This window comes from Oncorhynchus tshawytscha, linkage group LG25 (assembly GCF_018296145.1).
Source record: "Oncorhynchus tshawytscha isolate Ot180627B linkage group LG25, Otsh_v2.0, whole genome shotgun sequence".
Classification (NCBI taxonomy): domain Eukaryota; kingdom Metazoa; phylum Chordata; class Actinopteri; order Salmoniformes; family Salmonidae; genus Oncorhynchus; species Oncorhynchus tshawytscha.
In genome coordinates, this window is record NC_056453.1 from 47301779 (window position 1) to 47321028 (window position 19250).

The window sequence follows — 19250 nt, forward strand, 5'->3', positions numbered from 1 at the left end:
TAAATACCCCTCCACTACCAGGCTGTAGATGTACCATTTCCTAAATACCCCTCCACTACCAGGCTGTAGATGTACCATTTCCTAAATACCCCTCCACTACCAGGCTGTAGATGTACCATTTCCTAAATACCCCTCCACTACCAGGCTGTAGATGTACCATTTCCTAAATACCCCTCCACTACCAGGCTGTAGATGTACCATTTCCTAAATACCCCTCCACTACCAGGCTGTAGATGTACCATTTCCTAAATACCCCTCCACTACCAGGCTGTAGATGTACCATTTCCTAAATATCCCTCCACTACCAGGCTGTAGATGTACCATTTCCTAAATACCCCTCCACTACCAGGCTGTAGATGTACCATTTCCTAAATACCCCTCCACTACCAGGCTGTAGATGTACCATTTCCTAAATACCCCTCCACTACCAGGCTGTAGATGTACCATTTCCTAAATACCCCTCCACTACCAGGCTGTAGATGTACCATTTCCTAAATACCCCTCCACTACCAGGCTGTAGATGTACCATTTCCTAAATACCCCTCCACTACCAGGCTGTAGATGTACCATTTCCTAAATACCCCTCCACTACCAGGCTGTAGATGTACCATTTCCTAAATACCCCCCCACTACCAGGCTGTAGATGTACCATTTCCTAAATACCCCTCCACTACCAGGCTGTAGATGTACCATTTCCTAAATACCCCTCCACTACCAGGCTGTAGATGTACCATTTCCTATTTCTAAATACCCCTCCACTACCAGGCTGTAGATGTACCATTTCCTAAATACCCCTCCACTACCAGGCTGTAGATGTACCATTTCCTAAATACCCCTCCACTACCAGGCTGTAGATGTACCATTTCCTAAATACCCCTCCACTACCAGGCTGTAGATGTACCATTTCCTAAATACCCCTCCACTACCAGGCTGTAGATGTACCATTTCCTAAATACCCCTCCACTACCAGGCTGTAGATGTACCATTTCCTAAATACCCCTCCACTACCAGGCTGTAGATGTACCATTTCCTAAATACCCCTCCACTACCAGGCTGTAGATGTACCAGGTCAATGTGAAAACTCCATCATATCTTCATTCTTTTGCTCTTTTTTTTATTTTTAGGTGAAACGCACTTTATTTGTCAACGGGATCTCCAAGTATGCAGAGGAGAAGCACATCAAGCAACACTTTGAGTAAGTGCTGTCTGTTCCCTGTATCTGACAACACTGAGTAAGTGCTGTCTATTTCCTGTATCTGACAACACTGAGTAAGTGCTGTCTGTTCCCTGTATCTGACAACACTGAGTAAGTGCTGTCTGTTCCCTGTATCTGACAACACTGAGTAAGTGCTGTCTGTTCCCTGTATCTGACAACACTTTGAGTGTTGAAACTCATTCCCTAGTAGTCTCTCTACAGGGCTACATTATGTTGAAACCCATTCCCTAGTCAGTTGGGTACGGCTTTACTTGACCCCTGGTGTGTGTGTGTGTATGTGTGTGTGTTTGGGTCCATGAGTCCCGGCCCTATACAGACAATAGCAGGCCTATCTGTGTGATTGCTCCTAACAAAAAAAGCCTATGAGCTGAATCATGTGAATCGTGGGAGGGGCTGGGGGAGGGGCTGGGGGACACACACTGGAAGGAACCGGGTCGTGGCCTGATCACCAAATAGTATTACACTAAATCTAGCGTTGTTCACCACCGGCAGACGGCCGGCTCTTCCTGTGTTCCAGAAATACCTCTTTCTCCTGTAGCCTCGTCTGTCTCTTCACATGTAAAGGAGTGAAGACCCATACTTGTGAGACAGAGAAATGTCAGAGAGAGACTTCAGCCGGAGGGAGGGAGGGAGGGAGGGAGAGAGAGAGAGAGGGAGAGACTTCAGCCAGTGGGAGAGAGAGAGACTTCAACCAGTGGGAGAGAGACAGACTTCAGCCAGTGGGAGAGAGAGAGACAGACTTCAGCCAGTGGGAGAGAGAGACAGAGAGAGAGAGCGAGAGAAAGACTTCAGCCAGTAGCCTAGAGAGAGACCCACTTGAGGTTTGGCCAGTAGCCTAGAGAGACAGACACCCACGTGAGGTTTGGCCAGTAGCCTAGTGAGACAGACACCCACGTGAGGTTTGGCCAGTAGCCGAGAGAGAGACCCACGTGAGGTTTGGCCGGTAGCCTAGAGAGGGAGACCGACGTGAGGTTTGACCAGTAGCCTCCGAGAGAGACCCACGTGAGGTTTGGCCAGTAGCCTAGAGAGAGACCCACGTGAGGTTTGGCCGCTAGCCTAGAGAGAGACCCACGTGAGGTTTGCCCGGTAGCCTAGAGAGAGACCCACGTGAGGTTTGGCCGGTAGCCTCAGAGAGAGACCCACGTGAGGTTTGGCCGGTAGCCTAGAGAGAGACCCACGTGAGGTTTGGCCGGTAGCCTCAGAGAGAGACCCACGTGAGGTTTGGCCGGTAGCCTCAGAGAGAGACCCACGTGAGGTTTGGCCGGTAGCCTCAGAGAGACCCACGTGAGGTTTGGCCGGTAGCCTCAGAGAGAGACCCACGTGAGGTTTGGCCGGTAGCCTCAGAGAGACCCACGTGAGGTTTGGCCGGTAGCCTAGAGAGAGACCCACGTGAGGTTTGGCCGGTAGCCTCAGAGAGAGACCCACGTGAGGTTTGGCCGGTAGCCTCAGAGAGAGACCCACGTGAGGTTTGGCCGGTAGCCTCCGAGAGAGACCCACGTGAGGTTTGGCCGGTAGCCTCGAGAGAGACCCACGTGAGGTTTGGCCGGTAGCCTCCGAGAGACCCACGTGAGGTTTGGCCGGTAGCCTAGAGAGAGACCCACGTGAGGTTTGGCCGGTAGCCTAGAGAGAGACCCACGTGAGGTTTGGCCGGTAGCCTAGAGAGAGACCCACGTGAGGTTTGGCCGGTAGCCTCAGAGAGAGACCCACGTGAGGTTTGGCCGGTAGCCTAGAGAGAGACCCACGTGAGGTTTGGCCGGTAGCCTCAGAGAGAGACCCACGTGAGGTTTGGCCGGTAGCCTAGAGAGAGACCCACGTGAGGTTTGGCCGGTAGCTTCAGAGAGACCCACGTGAGGTTTGCCCGGTAGCCTAGAGAGAGACCCACGTGAGGTTTGCCCGGTAGCCTCCGAGAGAGACCCACGTGAGGTTTGCCCGGTAGCCTAGAGAGAGACCCACGTGAGGTTTGGCCTGTAGCCTCCGAGAGAGACCCACGTGAGGTTTGGCCGGAAGCCTAGAGAGAGACCCACGTAAGGTTTGGCCGGTAGCCTCAGAGAGAGACCCACGTGAGGTTGGGCCGGTAGCCTCAGAGAGAGACCCACGTGAGGTTTGGCCGGTAGCCTCAGAGAGAGACCCACGTGAGGTTTGGCCGGTCGCCTCAGAGAGACCCACGTGAGGTTTGGCCGGTAGCCTCAGAGAGAGACCCACGTGAAGTTTGGCCGGTAGCCTCCGAGAGAGACAGAGAGCCATGTGTGACACCTTAGGACAGGAAACCAATGTAATTCATCCTATTGAATGTTTTTGATGTAATAGAATGTCATTGGATTACAGTCCTGTAATAGTGAAGATGATAAAATGTCATTAGATCACTAGAATAAGGAGGCTGCATCATGTCCTCAATTTGACAGGCTTTGTATGTGAATCTAATCCACTTCTCTGTCATCGTGTTGTCGTCCTGTACAGTTTAGTGGCTGTGGTCACTGTGACCATAGAAACAGAATGACTAGAACAGACATCGCCTTTCACATTAACGGGCAACTCCACCACTTCTCAACCTCCTGTTCATTATCTCAGCACCAAACCAGAGTCTATATATGCTTCTCTGTGACATCACAGGGTGGGATTAAAAATTTAAAAAACAGATTTTTCAAAACCAGCAATGGATTTCTAGTCCAAGGGAGGGTATTTCCTGTCTCTCTCCACAGTACTGCCAATCTCATGGTGTGTTTAACTTCTAGTCCAAGGGAGGGTATTTCCTGTCTCTCTCCACAGTACTGCCAATCTCATGGTGTGTTTAACTTCTAGTCCAAGGGAGGGTATTTCCTGTCTCTCTCCACAGTACTGCCAATCTCATGGTGTGTTTAACTTCTAGTCCAAGGGAGGGTATTTCCTGTCTCTCTCCAGTACTGCCAATCTCATGGTGTGTTTAACTTCTAGTCCAAGGGAGGGTATTTCCTGTCTCTCTCCACAGTACTGCCAATCTCATGGTGTGTTTAACTTTTTGCCGATGTCATCAGGTAGAGATTTTGAACTTCATATTTTTTTTCCTACAAAACATATAAATGTTCCGTTTTTGTTGACACTGTTGGAGATAATGAGGTTGGAAAGTGGTGGAGTTTAACCTTTAACCTCCTGTGCTGGGCGGCCCTGTGTCCGAATTGAGTGTGCCTATGCGCGTACTCTCTAAATTCAGTGGTCTGAGACCTCTGGGTTATGGGCTAGGGGTTGGACACCTCCCCCATTCTAGTCATTCTATTTCTATGTCTGTGATACATGTGTTCCTCAGTCGGTAGAGCATGGTGCTTGCAAACGTCAAGGGTCGTGGGTTCAATTCCCGCAGGCACAAACCACATGGGGGGGGAATTATTGACGTGTGATTCAGGTGCTTTGGATAAAAGCGTCTGTTCAATGGCAATATATTATAGGACTGAGACTTGGTCTAAAGTCAGAGAGACTTTAGCCAACGAGGGGTTCGAAAGACCTGCTGTAGACTTCTACATACAGATTGCTCCGTGTCTATAACTTTAATCTTTCCCATCTCTTCTGTGTCTCTTCCATCTGTCTTTCTCTCTCTCCGTACAGACAGGCCTATGAAAACTGCTGTGTTCTCGAGGCTCGTATCTGCTACGATGTGGCCAAGCTGATGTCGCTCAACTCAGAAAGGTAAGTCGTTTCTCTGCTTGACTGTGTCACTGTCTGTAGCAATACCATAGGACTCAACTTGGATATAACCTGTTTTTTTGCATGGGCATTGTCATTTGAGGGATTCCACCATTTTAAAGTAGTCAACTTGGTGGGGATTCCTATAGGTTGGGAGCGGTCAGCCAATGATCAGATATTCTTTTATTTTTCAAATTGGGTACTATGGTTTGTAAATGGATTTAAGCTATATCACTGCCATCTAGTGGCCACAATATATAAATCACACAAGATTTGTTTCAGCACTTCAGCACTGCAAGTGGCGGTAAATCATCAATATTAACGTTACACTTTTATCAACCAAAGAACAATACAAAAATGGACTACTTTAAAATGGAGATGGCCTAAACGTCGCTGCCCGTGCTGTGTCACAGACGCCATAATGGCACAGATTCAAAGATGAGACCTCTTGTGTATTTGGTCATGTGATATGATCATGCGTGCTGTCATGTGACATGGTCATGTGTTCTGTAAACAGGAAGAAGACCGCGCGTAGCAAGAAGTTCTTTACAGACCTGCAGTCCAAGGAGCACATCCCCACCATGATCAACCCCAAACCCTGTGGTCATCTCTGCTGCTGTATTATCAAGGGCTGTGAGCAGGTGGGATGAGCATTTCAAATTATACCAGAGACATACCCCCGAGGTCTGAGAGTCTATGATATGTTTCCAACCCCTAGCCCATAACCCAGAGGTCTAGGTGTCCAACCCCTAGCGCATAACCCAGAGGTCGAGGTGTCCAACCCCTAGCCCATAACCCAGAGGTCGAGGTGTCCAACCCCTAGCCCATAACCCAGAGGGCTAGGTGTCCAACCCATAACCCAGAGGTCTAGGTGTCCAACCCGTAACCCAGAGGGCTAGGTGTCCAACCCCTAGCCCATAACCCAGAGGGCTAGGTGTCCAACCCATAACCCAGAGGTCTAGGTGTCCAACCCATAACCCAGAGGGCTAGGTGTCCAACCCATAACCCAGAGGGCTAGGTGTCCAACCCATAACCCAGAGGGCTAGGTGTCCAACCCATAACCCAGAGGTCTAGGTGTCCAACCCATAACCCAGAGGTCTAGGTGTCCAACCCATAACCCAGAGGTCGAGGCTAGGTGTCCAACCCGTAACCCAGAGGGCTAGGTGTCCAACCCGTAACCCAGAGGGCTAGGTGTCCAACCCGTAACCCAGAGGGCTAGGTGTCCAACCCGTAACCCAGAGGTCTAGGTGTCCAACCCGTAACCCAGAGGGCTAGGTGTCCAACCCGTAACCCAGAGGGCTAGGTGTCCAACCCATAACCCAGAGGGCTAGGTGTCCAACCCATAACCCAGAGGGCTAGGTGTCCAACCCATAACCCAGAGGGCTAGGTGTCCAACCCATAACCCAGAGGGCTAGGTGTCCAACCCATAACCCAGAGGGCTAGGTGTCCAACCCATAACCCAGAGGTCTAGGTGTCCAACCCATAACCCAGAGGTCTAGGTGTCCAACCCGTAACCCAGAGGTCTAGGTGTCCAACCCGTAACCCAGAGGTCTAGGTGTCCAACCCGTAACCCAGAGGTCTAGGTGTCCAACCCGTAACCCAGAGGTCTAGGTGTCCAACCCGTAACCCAGAGGGCTAGGTGTCCAACCCATAACCCAGAGGTCTAGGTGCCCAACCCATAACCCAGAGGTCTAGGGGCTAGGTGTCCAACCCATAACCCAGAGGTCTAGGTGTCCAACCCGTAACCCAGAGGGCTAGGTGTCCAACCCGTAACCCAGAGGGCTAGGTGTCCAACCCGTAACCCAGAGGGCTAGGTGTCCAACCCGTAACCCAGAGGGCTAGGTGTCCAACCCGTAACCCAGAGGGCTAGGTGTCCAACCCGTAACCCAGAGGGCTAGGCTAGGTGTCCAACCCATAACCCAGAGGGCTAGGCTAGGTGTCCAACCCATAACCCAGAGGTCTAGGTGTCCAACCCATAACCCAGAGGTCTAGGTGTCCAACCCATAACCCAGAGGTCTAGGTGTCCAACCCATAACCCAGAGGTCTAGGTGTCCAACCCATAACCCAGAGGTCTAGGTGTCCAACCCATAACCCAGAGGTCTAGGTGTCCAACCCATAACCCAGAGGTCTAGGTGTCCAACCCATAACCCAGAGGTCTAGGTGTCCAACCCATAACCCAGAGGTCTAGGTGTCCAACCCATAACCCAGAGGTCTAGGTGTCCAACCCATAACCCAGAGGGCTAGGTGTCCAACCCATAACCCAGAGGTCTAGGTGTCCAACCCATAACCCAGAGGTCTAGGTGTCCAACCCATAACCCAGAGGTCTAGGTGTCCAACCCATAACCCAGAGGGCTAGAAGCCCCCTAACTAACCATCTCTATTCTACAGGAGGAGGCAGTGAGTTACGACACCAAGCTAGAAGCCCCCTAACTAACCATCTCTATTCTACAGGAGGAGGCAGTGAGTTACTACACCAAGCTGGAGTCCAAGCTGAAGGAGGAGTACAGGAAGGAGAAAGAGAAGGTCAACAGTAAACCGCTGGGAATGGCCTTCGTTACCTTCCAGAACGAAGCCATGACTGCCATGTAAGAGAGAGTGTGTTTGTGTCAGTGAGAGAGTGAGACAGTATATACAGCATATACATGTGTGAATTTGTGACGGAAATAAAAGGAATGGTAGTTTTAGTGGGGATGGTAGTGTTAGTGGGAATGGTAGTGTTAGTGGGAATGGTAGTGTTAGTGGGGATGGTAGTGTTAGTGGGGATGGTAGTGTTAGTGGGAGTGGGAATGGTAGTGTTAGTGGGAATGGTAGTGTTAGGAATGGGGATGGTAGTGTTAGTGGGAATGGTAGTGGTAGTGGGAATGGTAGTGTTAGTGGGAATGGTAGTGTTAGTGGGAATGGTAGTGTTAGTGGGAATGGTAGTGTTAGTGGGAATGGTAGTGTTAGTGGGAATGGTAGTGTAGTATTGGGAATGGTAGTGTTAGTGGGGAATGGTAGTGTTATGTAGTGTTAGGAATGGTAGTGTTAGTGGGAATGGTAAGTGGGAATGGTAGTGTTAGTGGGAATGGTAGTGTTAGTGGGAATGGTAGTGTTAGTGGGAGTGGGAATGGTAGTGTTAGTGGGAATGGTAGTGTTATTGGGAATGGTAGTGTTAGTGGGAATGGTAGTGGGAATGGTAGTGTTATTGGGAATGGTAGTGTTAGTGGGAATGGTAGTGTTAGTGGGAATAGTAAAATGGTAGTGTTAAATGGTAGTGTTAGTGGGAGTGGGAATGGTAGTGTTAGTGGGAATGGTAGTGTTAGTGGGAATGGTAAGTGGGAATGGTAGTGTTAGTGGGAGTGGGAATGGTAGTGTTAGTGGGAGTGGGAATGGTAGTGTTAGTGGGAATGGTAGTGTTAGTGGGAATGGTAGTGTTAGTGGGAATGGTAGTGTTAGTGGGAATGGTAGTGTTAGTGGGAATGGTAGTGTTAGTGGGAATGGTAGTGTTAGTGGGAATGGTAGTGTTAGTGGGAATGGTAGTGTTAGTGGGAATGGTAGTGTTAGTGGGGTAGTGGTGAATGGTAGTGTTAGTGGGAATGGTAGTGGGAATGGTAGTGTTATTGTGGAATGGTAGTGTTAGTGGGAATGGTAGTGTTAGTGGGAATGGTAGTGTTAGTGGGAATGGTAGTGTTAGTGGGAATGGTAGTGTTAATGTGGGAGTGGGAATGGTAGTGTTAGTGGGAATGGTAGTGTTAGTGGGAATGGTAGTGTTAGTGGGAATGGTAGTGTTAGTGTTAGTGTTAGTGAAATGGTAGTGTTAGTGGGAATGGTAGTGTTAGTGGGAATGGTAGTGTTAGTGGGAATGGTGTTAGTGGGAATGGTAGTGTTAGTGTTAATGTGGTTAGAATGGTAGTGTTAGTGTTAGTGCTATTTGGAATGGTAGTGTTAGTGGGAATGGTAGTGTTAGTGGGAATGGTAGTGTTAGTGGGAATGGTAGTGTTAGTGGGAATGGTAGTGTTAGTGGGAATGGTAGTGTTAGTGGGAATGGTAGTGTTAGTGGGAATGGTAGTGTTAGTGGGAATGGTAGTGTTAGTGGGAATGGTAGTGTTAGTGGGAATGGTAGTGTTAGTGGGAATGGTAGTGTTATTGGGAATGGTAGTGTTAGTGGGAATGGTAGTGTTAGTGGGAATGGTAAGTGGGAATGGTAGTGTTAGTGGGAATGGGAATGGTAGTGTTAATGGTGGGAATGGTAGTGTTAGTGGGAATGGTAGTGGGAATGGTAGTGTTAGTGGGAATGGTAGTGTTAGTGGGAGTGGGAATGGTAGTGTTAGTGGGAATGGTAGTGTTAGTGGGAATGGTAGTGTTAGTGGGAATGGTAGTGTTAGTGGGAATGGTAGTGTTAGTGGGAATGGTAGTGTTATTGGGAATGGTAAGTGGGAATGGTAGTGTTAGTGGGAGTGGGAATGGTAGTGTTAGTGGGAATGGTAGTGGGAATGGTAGTGTTAGTGGGAATGGTAAGTGGGAATGGTAAGTGGAATGGTAGTGTTAGTGGGAATGGTAGTGTTAGTGGGAATGGTAGTGTTAGTGGGAATGGTAGTGTTAGTGTTAGTGGGAATGGTAGTGTTAGTGGGAATGGTAGTGTTAGTGGGAATGGTAAGTGGGAATGGTAGTGTTAGTGGGAATGGTAGTGTTAGTGGGAATTAGTGGGAATGGTAGTGTTAGTGGGAATGGTAGTGTTATTGGGAATGGTAGTGTTAGTGGGAATGGTAGTGTTAGTGGGAATGGTAGTGTTAGTGGGAATGGTAGTGTTATTGGGAATGGTAGTGTTAGTGGGAATGGTAGTGTTATTGGGAATGGTAGTGTTAGTGGGAATGGTAGTGGGGAATGGTAGTGTTAGTGGGAGTGGGAATGGTAGTGTGTTAGTGGTAGTGGGAATGGTAGTGTTATTGGGAATGGTAGTGTTAGTGGGAATGGTAGTGTTATTGGGAATGGTAAGTGGGAATGGTAGTGTTAGAATGGTAGTGGGAATGGTAGTGTTAGTGGGAATGGTAGTGTTAGTGGGAATGGTAGTGGGAATGGTAGTGGGAATGGTAGTGTTAGTGGGAATGGTAGTGTTAGTGGGAATGGTAGTGTTAGTGGGAATGGTAGTGTTAGTGGGAATGGTAGTGTTAGTGGGAATGGTAAGTGGGAATGGTAGTGTTATTGGGAATGGTAGTGTTAGTGGGAATGGTAGTGTTAGTGGGAATGGTAGTGTTAGTGGGAATGGTAGTGTTAGTGGGAATGGTAGTGTAGTAGTGGGAATGGTAGTGTTAGTGGGAATGGTAGTGTTAGTGGTGTTATGGGAATAGTGTTGTTGGGAATGGTAGTGTTAGTGGGAATGGTAGTGTTAGTGGGAATGGTAGTGTTATTGGGAATGGTAGTGTTGGTAGTGGGAATGGTAGTGTTATTGGGAATGGTAGTGTTATTGGGAATGGTAGTGTTAGTGGGAATGGTAGTGTTAGTGGAATGGTAGTGTTAGTGGGAATGGTAGTGTAGTAGTGGGAATGGTAGTGTTAGTGGGAATGGTAGTGTTAGTGGGAATGGTAGTGTTAGTGGGAATGGTAGTGTTAGTGGGAATGGTAGTGTTAGTGGGAATGGTAGTGTTAGTGGGAATGGTAGTGTTAGTGGGAATGGTAGTGGTGAATGGTAGTGTTATGGGAATGGTAGTGTTAGTGGGAATTGTAGTGTTAGTGGGAATGGTAGTGTTAGTGGGAATGGTAGTGGGTGGTGGGAAGTGTTAGTGGGAATGGTAGTGGTAGTGGGAATGGTAGTGTTAGTGGGAATGGTAGTGTTAGTGGGAATGGTAGTGTTAGTGGGAATGGTAGTGTTGTTGGGAATGGTAGAATGGTTATTGGGAATGGTAGTGTTAGTGGGAATGGTAGTGTTAGTGGGAATGGTAGTGTTATTGGGAATGGTAGTGTTAGTGGGAATGGTAGTGGTAGTGGGAATGGTAGTGTTAGTGGGAATGGTAGTGTTATTGGGAATGGTAGTGATATTGGGAATGGTAGTGTTAGTGGGAATGGTAGTGGTAGTGGGAATGGTGGTGTTATTGGGAATGGTAGTGGGAATGGTAGTGTTAGTGGGAATGGTAGTGTTAGTTGGGAATGGTAGTGGGAATGGTAGTGTTAGTGGGAATGGTAAGTGGGAATGGTAGTGTTAGTGGGAATGGTAGTGTTAGTGGGAATGGTAGTGTTAGTGGAATGGTAGTGTTAGTGGGAATGGTAGTGTGGTAGTGGGGGAATGGTAGTGTTAGTGGGAATGGTAGTGTTAGTGGGAATGGTAGTGTTAGTGGGAATGGTAGTGTTAGTGGGAATGGTAAGTGGGAATGGTAGTGTTATTGGGAATGGTAGTGTTATTGGGAATGGTAGTGTTAGTGGGAATGGTAGTGTTAGTGGGAATGGTGGTAGTGGGAATGGTAGTGTTATTGGGAATGGTAGTGTTAGTGTGAATGGTAGTGTTATTGGGAATGGTAGTGTTGTTGGGAATGGTAGTGTTGTTGGGAATGGTAGTGTTAGTGGGAATGGTAGTGTTATTGGGCATGGTAGTGTTAGTGGGAATGGTAGTGTTATTGGGAATGGTAGTGGTAGTGGGAATGGTAGTGTTATTGGGAATGGTAGTGTTAGTGGGAATGGTAGTGTTAGTGGGAATGGTAGTGTTAGTGGGAATGGTAGTGGGAATGGTAGTGTTATTGGGAATGGTAGTGGGAATGGTAGTGTTAGTGGGAATGGTAAGTGGGAATGGTAAGTGGGAATGGTAGTGTTAGTGGGAATGGTAGTGTTATGTGGAATGGTAGTGGTAGTGGGAATGGTAGTGTTATTGGGAATGGTAGTGTTAGTTGTGGAATGGTAGTGTTAGTGGGAATGGTAGTGTTAGTGGGAATGGTAGTGGGAATGGTAGTGGGAATGGTAGTGGTAGTGGGAATGGTAGTGTTAGTGGGAATTAGTGGGAATGGTAGTGTTAGTGGGGAATGGTAGTGGTAGTGGGAATGGTAGTGTTAGTTGGGAATGGTAGTGTTATTGGGAATGGTAAGTGGGAATGGTAGTGTTAGTGGGAATGGTAGTGTTAGTGGGAATGGTAGTGTTAGTGGGAATGGTAGTGTTAGTGGGAATGGTAGTGTTAGTGGGAATGGTAGTGTTATTGGGAATGGTAGTGGTAGTGGGAATGGTAGTGTTATTGGGAATGGTAGTGGTAGTGGGAATGGTAGTGTTATTGGGAATGGTAGTGTTGTTGGGAATGGTAGTGTTGTAGGGAATGGTAGTGGGAATGGTAGTGTTAGTGGGAATGGTAAGTGGGAATGGTAGTGTTAGTGGGAATGGTAGTGTTAGTGGGAATGGTAGTGTTAGTGGGAATGGTAGTGTTAGTGGGAATGGTAGTGTTAGTGGGAATGGTAGTGTTAGTGGGAATGGTAGTGGTAGTGGGAATGGTAGTGTTATTGGGAATGGTAGTGTTAGTGGGAATGGTAAGTGGGAGTGGTAGTGGTAGTGGGAATGGTAGTGTTAGTGGGAATGGTAAGTGGGAATGGTAGTGTTAGTGGGAATGGTAGTGTTAGTGGGAATGGTAGTGTTATTGGGAATTAGGGAATGGTAGTGTTATTGGGAATGGTAAGTGGGAATGGTAAGTGGGAATGGTAGTGGTAGTGGGAATGGTAGTGTTAGTGGGAATGGTAGTGTTAGTGGGAATGGTAGTGTTATTGGGAATGGTAGTGTTAGTGGGAATGGTAGTGTTAGTGGGAATGGTAGTGTTAGTGGGAATGGTAGTGTTAGTGGGAATGGTAGTGTTAGTGGGAATGGTAGTGTTATTGGGAATGGTAGTGTTAGTGGGAATGTGTAGTGTTATTGGGAATGGTAGTGTTAGTGGGAATGGTAAGTGGGAGTGGGAATGGTAGTGTTAGTTGGAATGGTAGTGTTAGTGGGAATGGTAAGTGGGAATGGTAGTGTTAGTGGGAATGGTAGTGTGGTAGTGGGAATGGTAGTGTTATTGGGAATGGTAGTGTTAGTGGGAATGGTAGTGTTAGTGGGAATGGTAGTGTTAGTGGGAATGGTAGTGTTAGTGGGAATGGTAGTGTTAGTGGGAATGGTAGTGTTAGTGGGAATGGTAGTGTTAGTGGGAATGGTAGTGTTATTGGGAATGGTAGTGTTATTGGGAATGGTAGTGTTAGTGGGAATGGTAGTGTTAGTGGGAATGGTAGTGTTAGTTGGGAATGGTAGTGTTAGTGGGAATGGTAGTGTTAGTGGGAATGGTAGTGTTAGTGGGAATGGTAGTGTTAGTGGGAATGGTAGTGGTAGTGGGAATGGTAGTGTTAGTGGGAATGGTAGTGGGAATGGTAGTGGTAGTGGGAATGGTAGTGTTAGTGGGAATGGTAGTGGGAATGGTAGTGTTATTGGGAATGGTAGTGTTATTGGGAATGGTAGTGTTATTGGGAATGGTAGTGTTAGTGGGAATGGTAGTGGTAGTGGGAATGGTAGTGTTATTGGGAATGGTAGTGTTATTGGGAATGGTAGTGTTAGTGGGAATGGTAGTGTTATTGGGAATGGTAGTGTTAGTGGGAATGGTAGTGTTAGTGGGAATGGTAGTGTTAGTGGGAATGGTAGTGTTAGTGGGAATGGTAGTGTTAGTGGGAATGGTAAGTGGGAATGGTAGTGTTATTGGGAATGGTAGTGTTAGTGGGAATGGTAGTGTTAGTGGGAATGGTAAGTGGGAATGGTAGTGTTAGTGGGAATGGTAGTGTTAGTGGGAATGGTAGTGTTAGTGGGAATGGTAGTGGGAATAGTGGGAATGGTAGTGTTAGTGGGAATGGTAGTGTTAGTGGGAATGGTAAGTGGGAGTGGTAGTGGTAGTGGGAATGGTAGTGTTAGTGGGAATGGTAAGTGGGAGTGGTAGTGCTATTTGGAATGGTAGTGTTAGTGGGAATGGTAGTGTTAGTGGGAATGGTAAGTGGGAATGGTAGTGTTAGTGGGAATGGTAGTGTTAGTGGGAATGGTAGTGTTATTGGGAATGGTAGTGTTATTGAGAATGGTAAGTGGGAATGGTAGTGTTATTGGGAATGGTAGTGTTAGTGGGAATGGTAGTGTTATTGGGAATGGTAGTGTTAGTGGGAATGGTAGTGTTAGTGGGAATGGTAAGTGGGAGTGGTAGTGTTAGTGGGAATGGTAGTGTTAGTGGGAATGGTAGTGTTAGTGGGAATGGTAGTGGTAGTGGGAATGGTAAGTGGGAATGGTAGTGTTAGTGGGAATGGTAAGTGGGAATGGTAGTGGTGGTAGTGGGAATGGTAGTGTTAGTGGGAATGGTAAGTGGGAATGGTAGTGTTAGTGGGAATGGTAGTGTTATTGGGAATGGTAGTGTTAGTGGGAATGGTAGTGTTAGTGGGAATGGTAGTGTTATTGGGAATGGTAGTGTTATTGGGAATGGTAGTGTTAGTGGGAATGGTAGTGTTAGTGGGAATGGTAGGTAAGTGGGAGTGGTAGTGGTAGTGGGAATGGTAGTGTTAGTGGGAATGGTAGTGTTAGTGGGAATGGTAGTGTTAGTGGGAATGGTAGTGTTAGTGGGAATGGTAGTGTTAGTGGGAATGGTAAGTGGGAATGGTAGTGTAGTGGTGGTAAATGGTAGTGTTAGTGGGAATGGTAGTGTTAGTGGAATGGTAGTGTTAGTGGGAATGGTAGTGTTATTGGGAATGGTAGTGTTAGTGGGAATGGTAGTGTTAGTGGGAATGGTAGTGTTAGTGGGAATGGTAGTGGGAATGGTAGTGGTAGTGGGAATGGTAGTGTTATTGGGAATGGTAGTGGTAGTGGGAATGGTAGTGTTAGTGGGAATGGTAGTGTTATTGGGAATGGTAGTGTTAGTGGGAATGGTAGTGTTAGTGGGAATGGTAGTGGTAGTGGGAATGGTAGTGTTAGTGGGAATGGTAGTGTTATTGGGAATGGTAGTGTTAGTGGGAATGGTAGTGTTAGTGGGAATGGTAGTGTTAGTGGGAATGGTAGTGTTAGTGGGAATGGTAGTGGGAATGGTAGTGGTAGTGGGAATGGTAGTGTTAGTGGGAATGGTAGTGTTAGTGGGAATGGTAGTGTTAGTGGGAATGGTAGTGTTAGTGGGAATGGTAGTGTTAGTGGGAATGGTAGTGGTAGTGGGAATGGTAGTGGGAATGGTAGTGTTAGTGGGAATGGTAGTGTTAGTGGGAATGGTAGTGTTAGTGGGAATGGTAGTGTTAGTGGGAATGGTAGTGTTAGTGGGAATGGTAGTGTTAGTGGGAATGGTAGTGTTAGTGGGAATGGTAAGTGGGAATGGTAGTGTTAGTGGGAATGGTAGTGTTAGTGGGAATGGTAAGTGGGAATGGTAGTGTTAGTGGGAATTACGTTTTGTTACCATTGATCAAGGCATCTTTGTAAATGTTTCCCTGTTCAGTATCCTGAAGGACTACAATGCGTGTAAGTGTCAGGGATGTCACTGTCGGAGGGAACCCAGGTCTTCTTCCTTCAGCCAGCACCTTCACACATATTCCTGGACGGTCGGCTACGCACCAGACCCACAGAACGTCTACTGGTGAGAACAAACACAGAGGATGGGATCCTCCCAAATCATTTGGGTTCCTGGATCCTTTCACAGGATTATAAGGCTGTGTTGAGACAATGACTTATCAATGACCCAGGTCCAGCTCAGTTAATCCCTACCGTCGTCTTAATGCTTCAGTACATCTACATTATCCCAGGGGCGTTGGTAGACACAATGTAAGTAACCTCATTTATGGCCCTGAATGCCTCTGCTGATCCTACAGCTATTGTATGCAGTAATCATGTGCCTATGAACCAGAGTTATACTGTTAGCACTGAGGGGGTGTGTCCGAGTAGGAAGACCACTGAGGGGGTGTGTCCTAGTAGAAAGACCACTGAGGGGGTGTGTCCTAGTAGGAAGACCACTGAGGGGGTGTGTCCTAGTAGGAAGACCACTGAGGGGTGTGTCCTAGTAGGAAGACCACTGAGGGGGTGTGTCCGAGTAGGAAGACCACTGAGGGGGTGTGTCCTAGTAGGAAGACCACTGAGGGGGTGTGTCCTAGTAGGAAGACCACTGAGGGGTGTGTCCTAGTAGGAAGACCACTGAGGGGATGTGTCCTAGTAGGAAGACCACTGAGGGGGTGTGTCCTAGTAGGAAGACCACTGAGGGGGTGTGTCCTAGGAGGAAGACCACTGAGGGGATGTGTCCTAGTAGGAAGACCACTGTGTGCAGCTCACCCTGCACTAACATAAACAACATGAGCATGTCCACCAATGAAAACAATCAAGCATCCCAGAAAAGTGCTAAAAATGGCCCACGTTAACATATGTAGCTTAAACAAGGTTCATGAAATCAATAACTCAATATCTTCAATAACAGATGACATTCATATCTCTGAAACTCACTTAGATAATTCCTTTGATACAGTGGTAGCAATACAAGGTTATAACATCTACAGAAAAGACAGAAATGCCAAAGGTGGAGGTGTTGCCATTTATATTCCTGATCTCATGTTAAATACTGTTGAAGTAATATGGCTACAGGTTCATCTGTATATAGCAGTCAGTATCTGGATAACATGTGTGAAATGCTTGATAATTTTTTATTTTACCTTTATTTAACTAGGCAAGTCAGTTAAGAACAAATTCTTATTTTCAATGACGACCTAGGAACAGTGGGTTAACTGCCTTGTTCAGGAGCAGAACAACAGATTTGTACCTTGTCAGCTCAGGGATTCGATCTTGCAACCTTCCGGTTACTAGACCAACGCTCTAACCACTAGACTACCCTGCCCCCTCTACCCTCTAACCACTAGGCTACCTGCCTCCTCTACACTCTAACCACTAGGCTACCCTGCCCCCTCTACCCTCTAACCACTAGGCTACCCTCTAACCACTAGGCTACCTGCCTCCTCTGCCTCCCTCTACACTCTAACCACTAGGCTACCTGCCTCCTCTACACTCTAACCACTAGACCTACCCTGCCCCCCCCTCTACCCTCTAACCACTAGGCTACCTGCCTCCTCTACACTCTAACCACTAGGCTACCCTGCCCCCTCTACCCCCCTAACCACTCTAACCACTAGGCTACCTGCCTCCTCTACACTCTAACCACTAGACTACCTGCCACCTCTACACTCTAACCACTAGACTACCCTGCCCCCTCTACACTCTAACCACTAGGCTACCTGCCTCCTCTACACTCTAACCACTAGGCTACCTGCCTCCTCTACACTCTAACCACTAGGCTACCTGCCACCTCTACACTCTAACCACTAGACTACATGCCTCCTCTACACTCTAACCACTAGACTACCTGCCTCCTCTACACTCTAACCACTAGGCTACCTGCCGCCCCAAATGGGTAATATATGTGGTGTCAACAGAAAGGTATATTTTCTGGGTGATTTAAATATTCATCAAGCTGCCCACTCAAGAGAAGCTTCAAACTGCAACCAGTGCCTGCAACCTGGCTCAGGTTATCAGTCAACCTACCAGGGTAGTTACAAACAGCACAGGAATGAAATCATCAACATGTATTGATCACATCTTTACTAATACTGCAGAAATGTGCTTGAAAGCAGTATCCAGATCCATAGGATGTAGTGATCACAATATAGTAGCCATATGTAGGAAAACCAAAGTTCCCGAAGGCTGGGCCTAATATAGTGTATAAGAGGTCATACAATAAGTTTTGTAGTGATTTATATGTTGTTGATGTAAAGAATATTTGCTGGTCTGTGGTGTGTAATGAGGAGCAACCAGACGCTCCTGGTCTGTGGTGTGTAATTAGGAGCAACCAGACACTGCTGGTCTGTGGTGTGTAATTAGGAGCAACCAGACACTGCTGGTCTGTGGTGTGTAATTAGGAGCAACCAGACGCTGCTGGTCTGTGGTGTGTAATTGCTGGTCTGTGGTGTGTAGGAGCAACCAGACGCTGCTGGTCTGTGGTGTGTAATGAGGAGCAACCAGACGCTGCTGGTCTGTGGTGTGTAATGAGGAGCAACCAGACGCTGCTGGTCTGTGGTGTGTCATGAGGAGCAACCAGACGCTGCTGGTCTGTGGTGTGTAATGGTCTGGAGCAACCAGACGCTGCTGGTCTGTGGTGTGTAATGAGGAGCAACCAGACGCTGCTGGTCTGTGGTCTGTGTAATGAGGAGCAACCAGACGCTGCTGGTCTGGTCTGTGTGTGTAATGAGGAGCAACTGTGGTGTGTAATGAGGAGCAGACGCTGCTGGTCTGTGGTGTGTAATGAGGAGCAACCAGACGCTGCTGGTCTGTGGTGTGTAATGAGGCTGCTGGTCTGTGGTGTGTAGCAACCAGACGCTGCTGGTCTGTGGTGTGTAATGAGGAGCAACCAGACGCTGCTGGTCTGTGGTGTGTAATGAGGAGCAACCAGACGCTGGACTTGACACATTTATGAAACTACTTATTCCAGTTACGAATAAGCACCCATTAATGAAGTGACTGTAATAACTGTTAAATCCCCTTGGTTTTGATGAGGAATTAAAAAATGGTATGGTTGAGAGGGATGAGACAGAAGGAATGGAAAATAAGTCTGGCTGCACAACCGATTGGCCAACGTACTGTCATGTGACTAAACTGAATAAAAAGAAGAAGAAACTAAACTATGAAACAAAGATAAAGTACATAAAGAATGATCGTAAAAAGCTTTGGAGCACCTTAAATGACATTTTGGGCAAAAAGGAAAACTCAGCTCCAACATTCATTGAATCAGATGGCTCATTTACCACAAAACCCACTGATTTTGAAAACTATTTAATTATTTTTTAATTGGCAAGATTAGCAAAGTTAGGCATCACATGATAGCAACGAACGCTGACACTACACATCCAAGTATACCTGAAATTTATTTTTAAAAGACAAGCATTGTAGTTTTGAATTCCGTAAAGTCAGTGTAGAAGAGGTTGTCTATCGTTAATGACAAGCCACCGGGGTCTGACAATCTGGATGGAAAATTACTGAGGATGATAGCACACAATATTGCCACTCCTATTTGCCATATTGTCAATTTAAGCCTACTAGAAAGTGTGCCCCCTCAGGCCTGGAGGGAAGTTGTAGTCATTCCGCTACCTAAGAATAGTAAAGCCCCCTTTATTGGCTCAAATAGCCGACCAATCAGCCTGTTAATTAATAAACTTCTTGAAAAAAATGGTGTTTGACCAGATATGGTTATTTTACAGTAAACACATTGACAACAGACTTTCAGCTGCTGCTGGAAAAATGTATGTGTTATGGCTTTACACCCTCTGCTATAGGGACGGACATTCAATAAAGCCAGTGTTTCTGTATGCAGATGACTCAACACGTCAGCTACTACAGCGACTGAAATGACTGCAACACTTAACAAAGAGCTG

At 47.1% G+C, this 19250-nt stretch overlaps 1 protein-coding gene across 3 annotated transcripts in view; it reads left to right on the forward strand.

Moving 5' to 3' along the window:
• The window catches only part of LOC112224714 (CSC1-like protein 2), a 93823-nt gene that overhangs the window by 37213 nt on the left and 37360 nt on the right, over positions 1-19250 (forward strand). For all 3 annotated transcript variants that reach the window (XM_042305823.1, XM_042305826.1, XM_042305825.1), the window contains 5 exons: positions 1125-1195; positions 4793-4873; positions 5388-5511; positions 7322-7455; positions 15287-15424. In XM_042305823.1, the coding sequence (XP_042161757.1) occupies positions 1125-1195; positions 4793-4873; positions 5388-5511; positions 7322-7455; positions 15287-15424 (548 nt within the window). The remainder of the gene's footprint in view (positions 1-1124; positions 1196-4792; positions 4874-5387; positions 5512-7321; positions 7456-15286; positions 15425-19250) is intronic.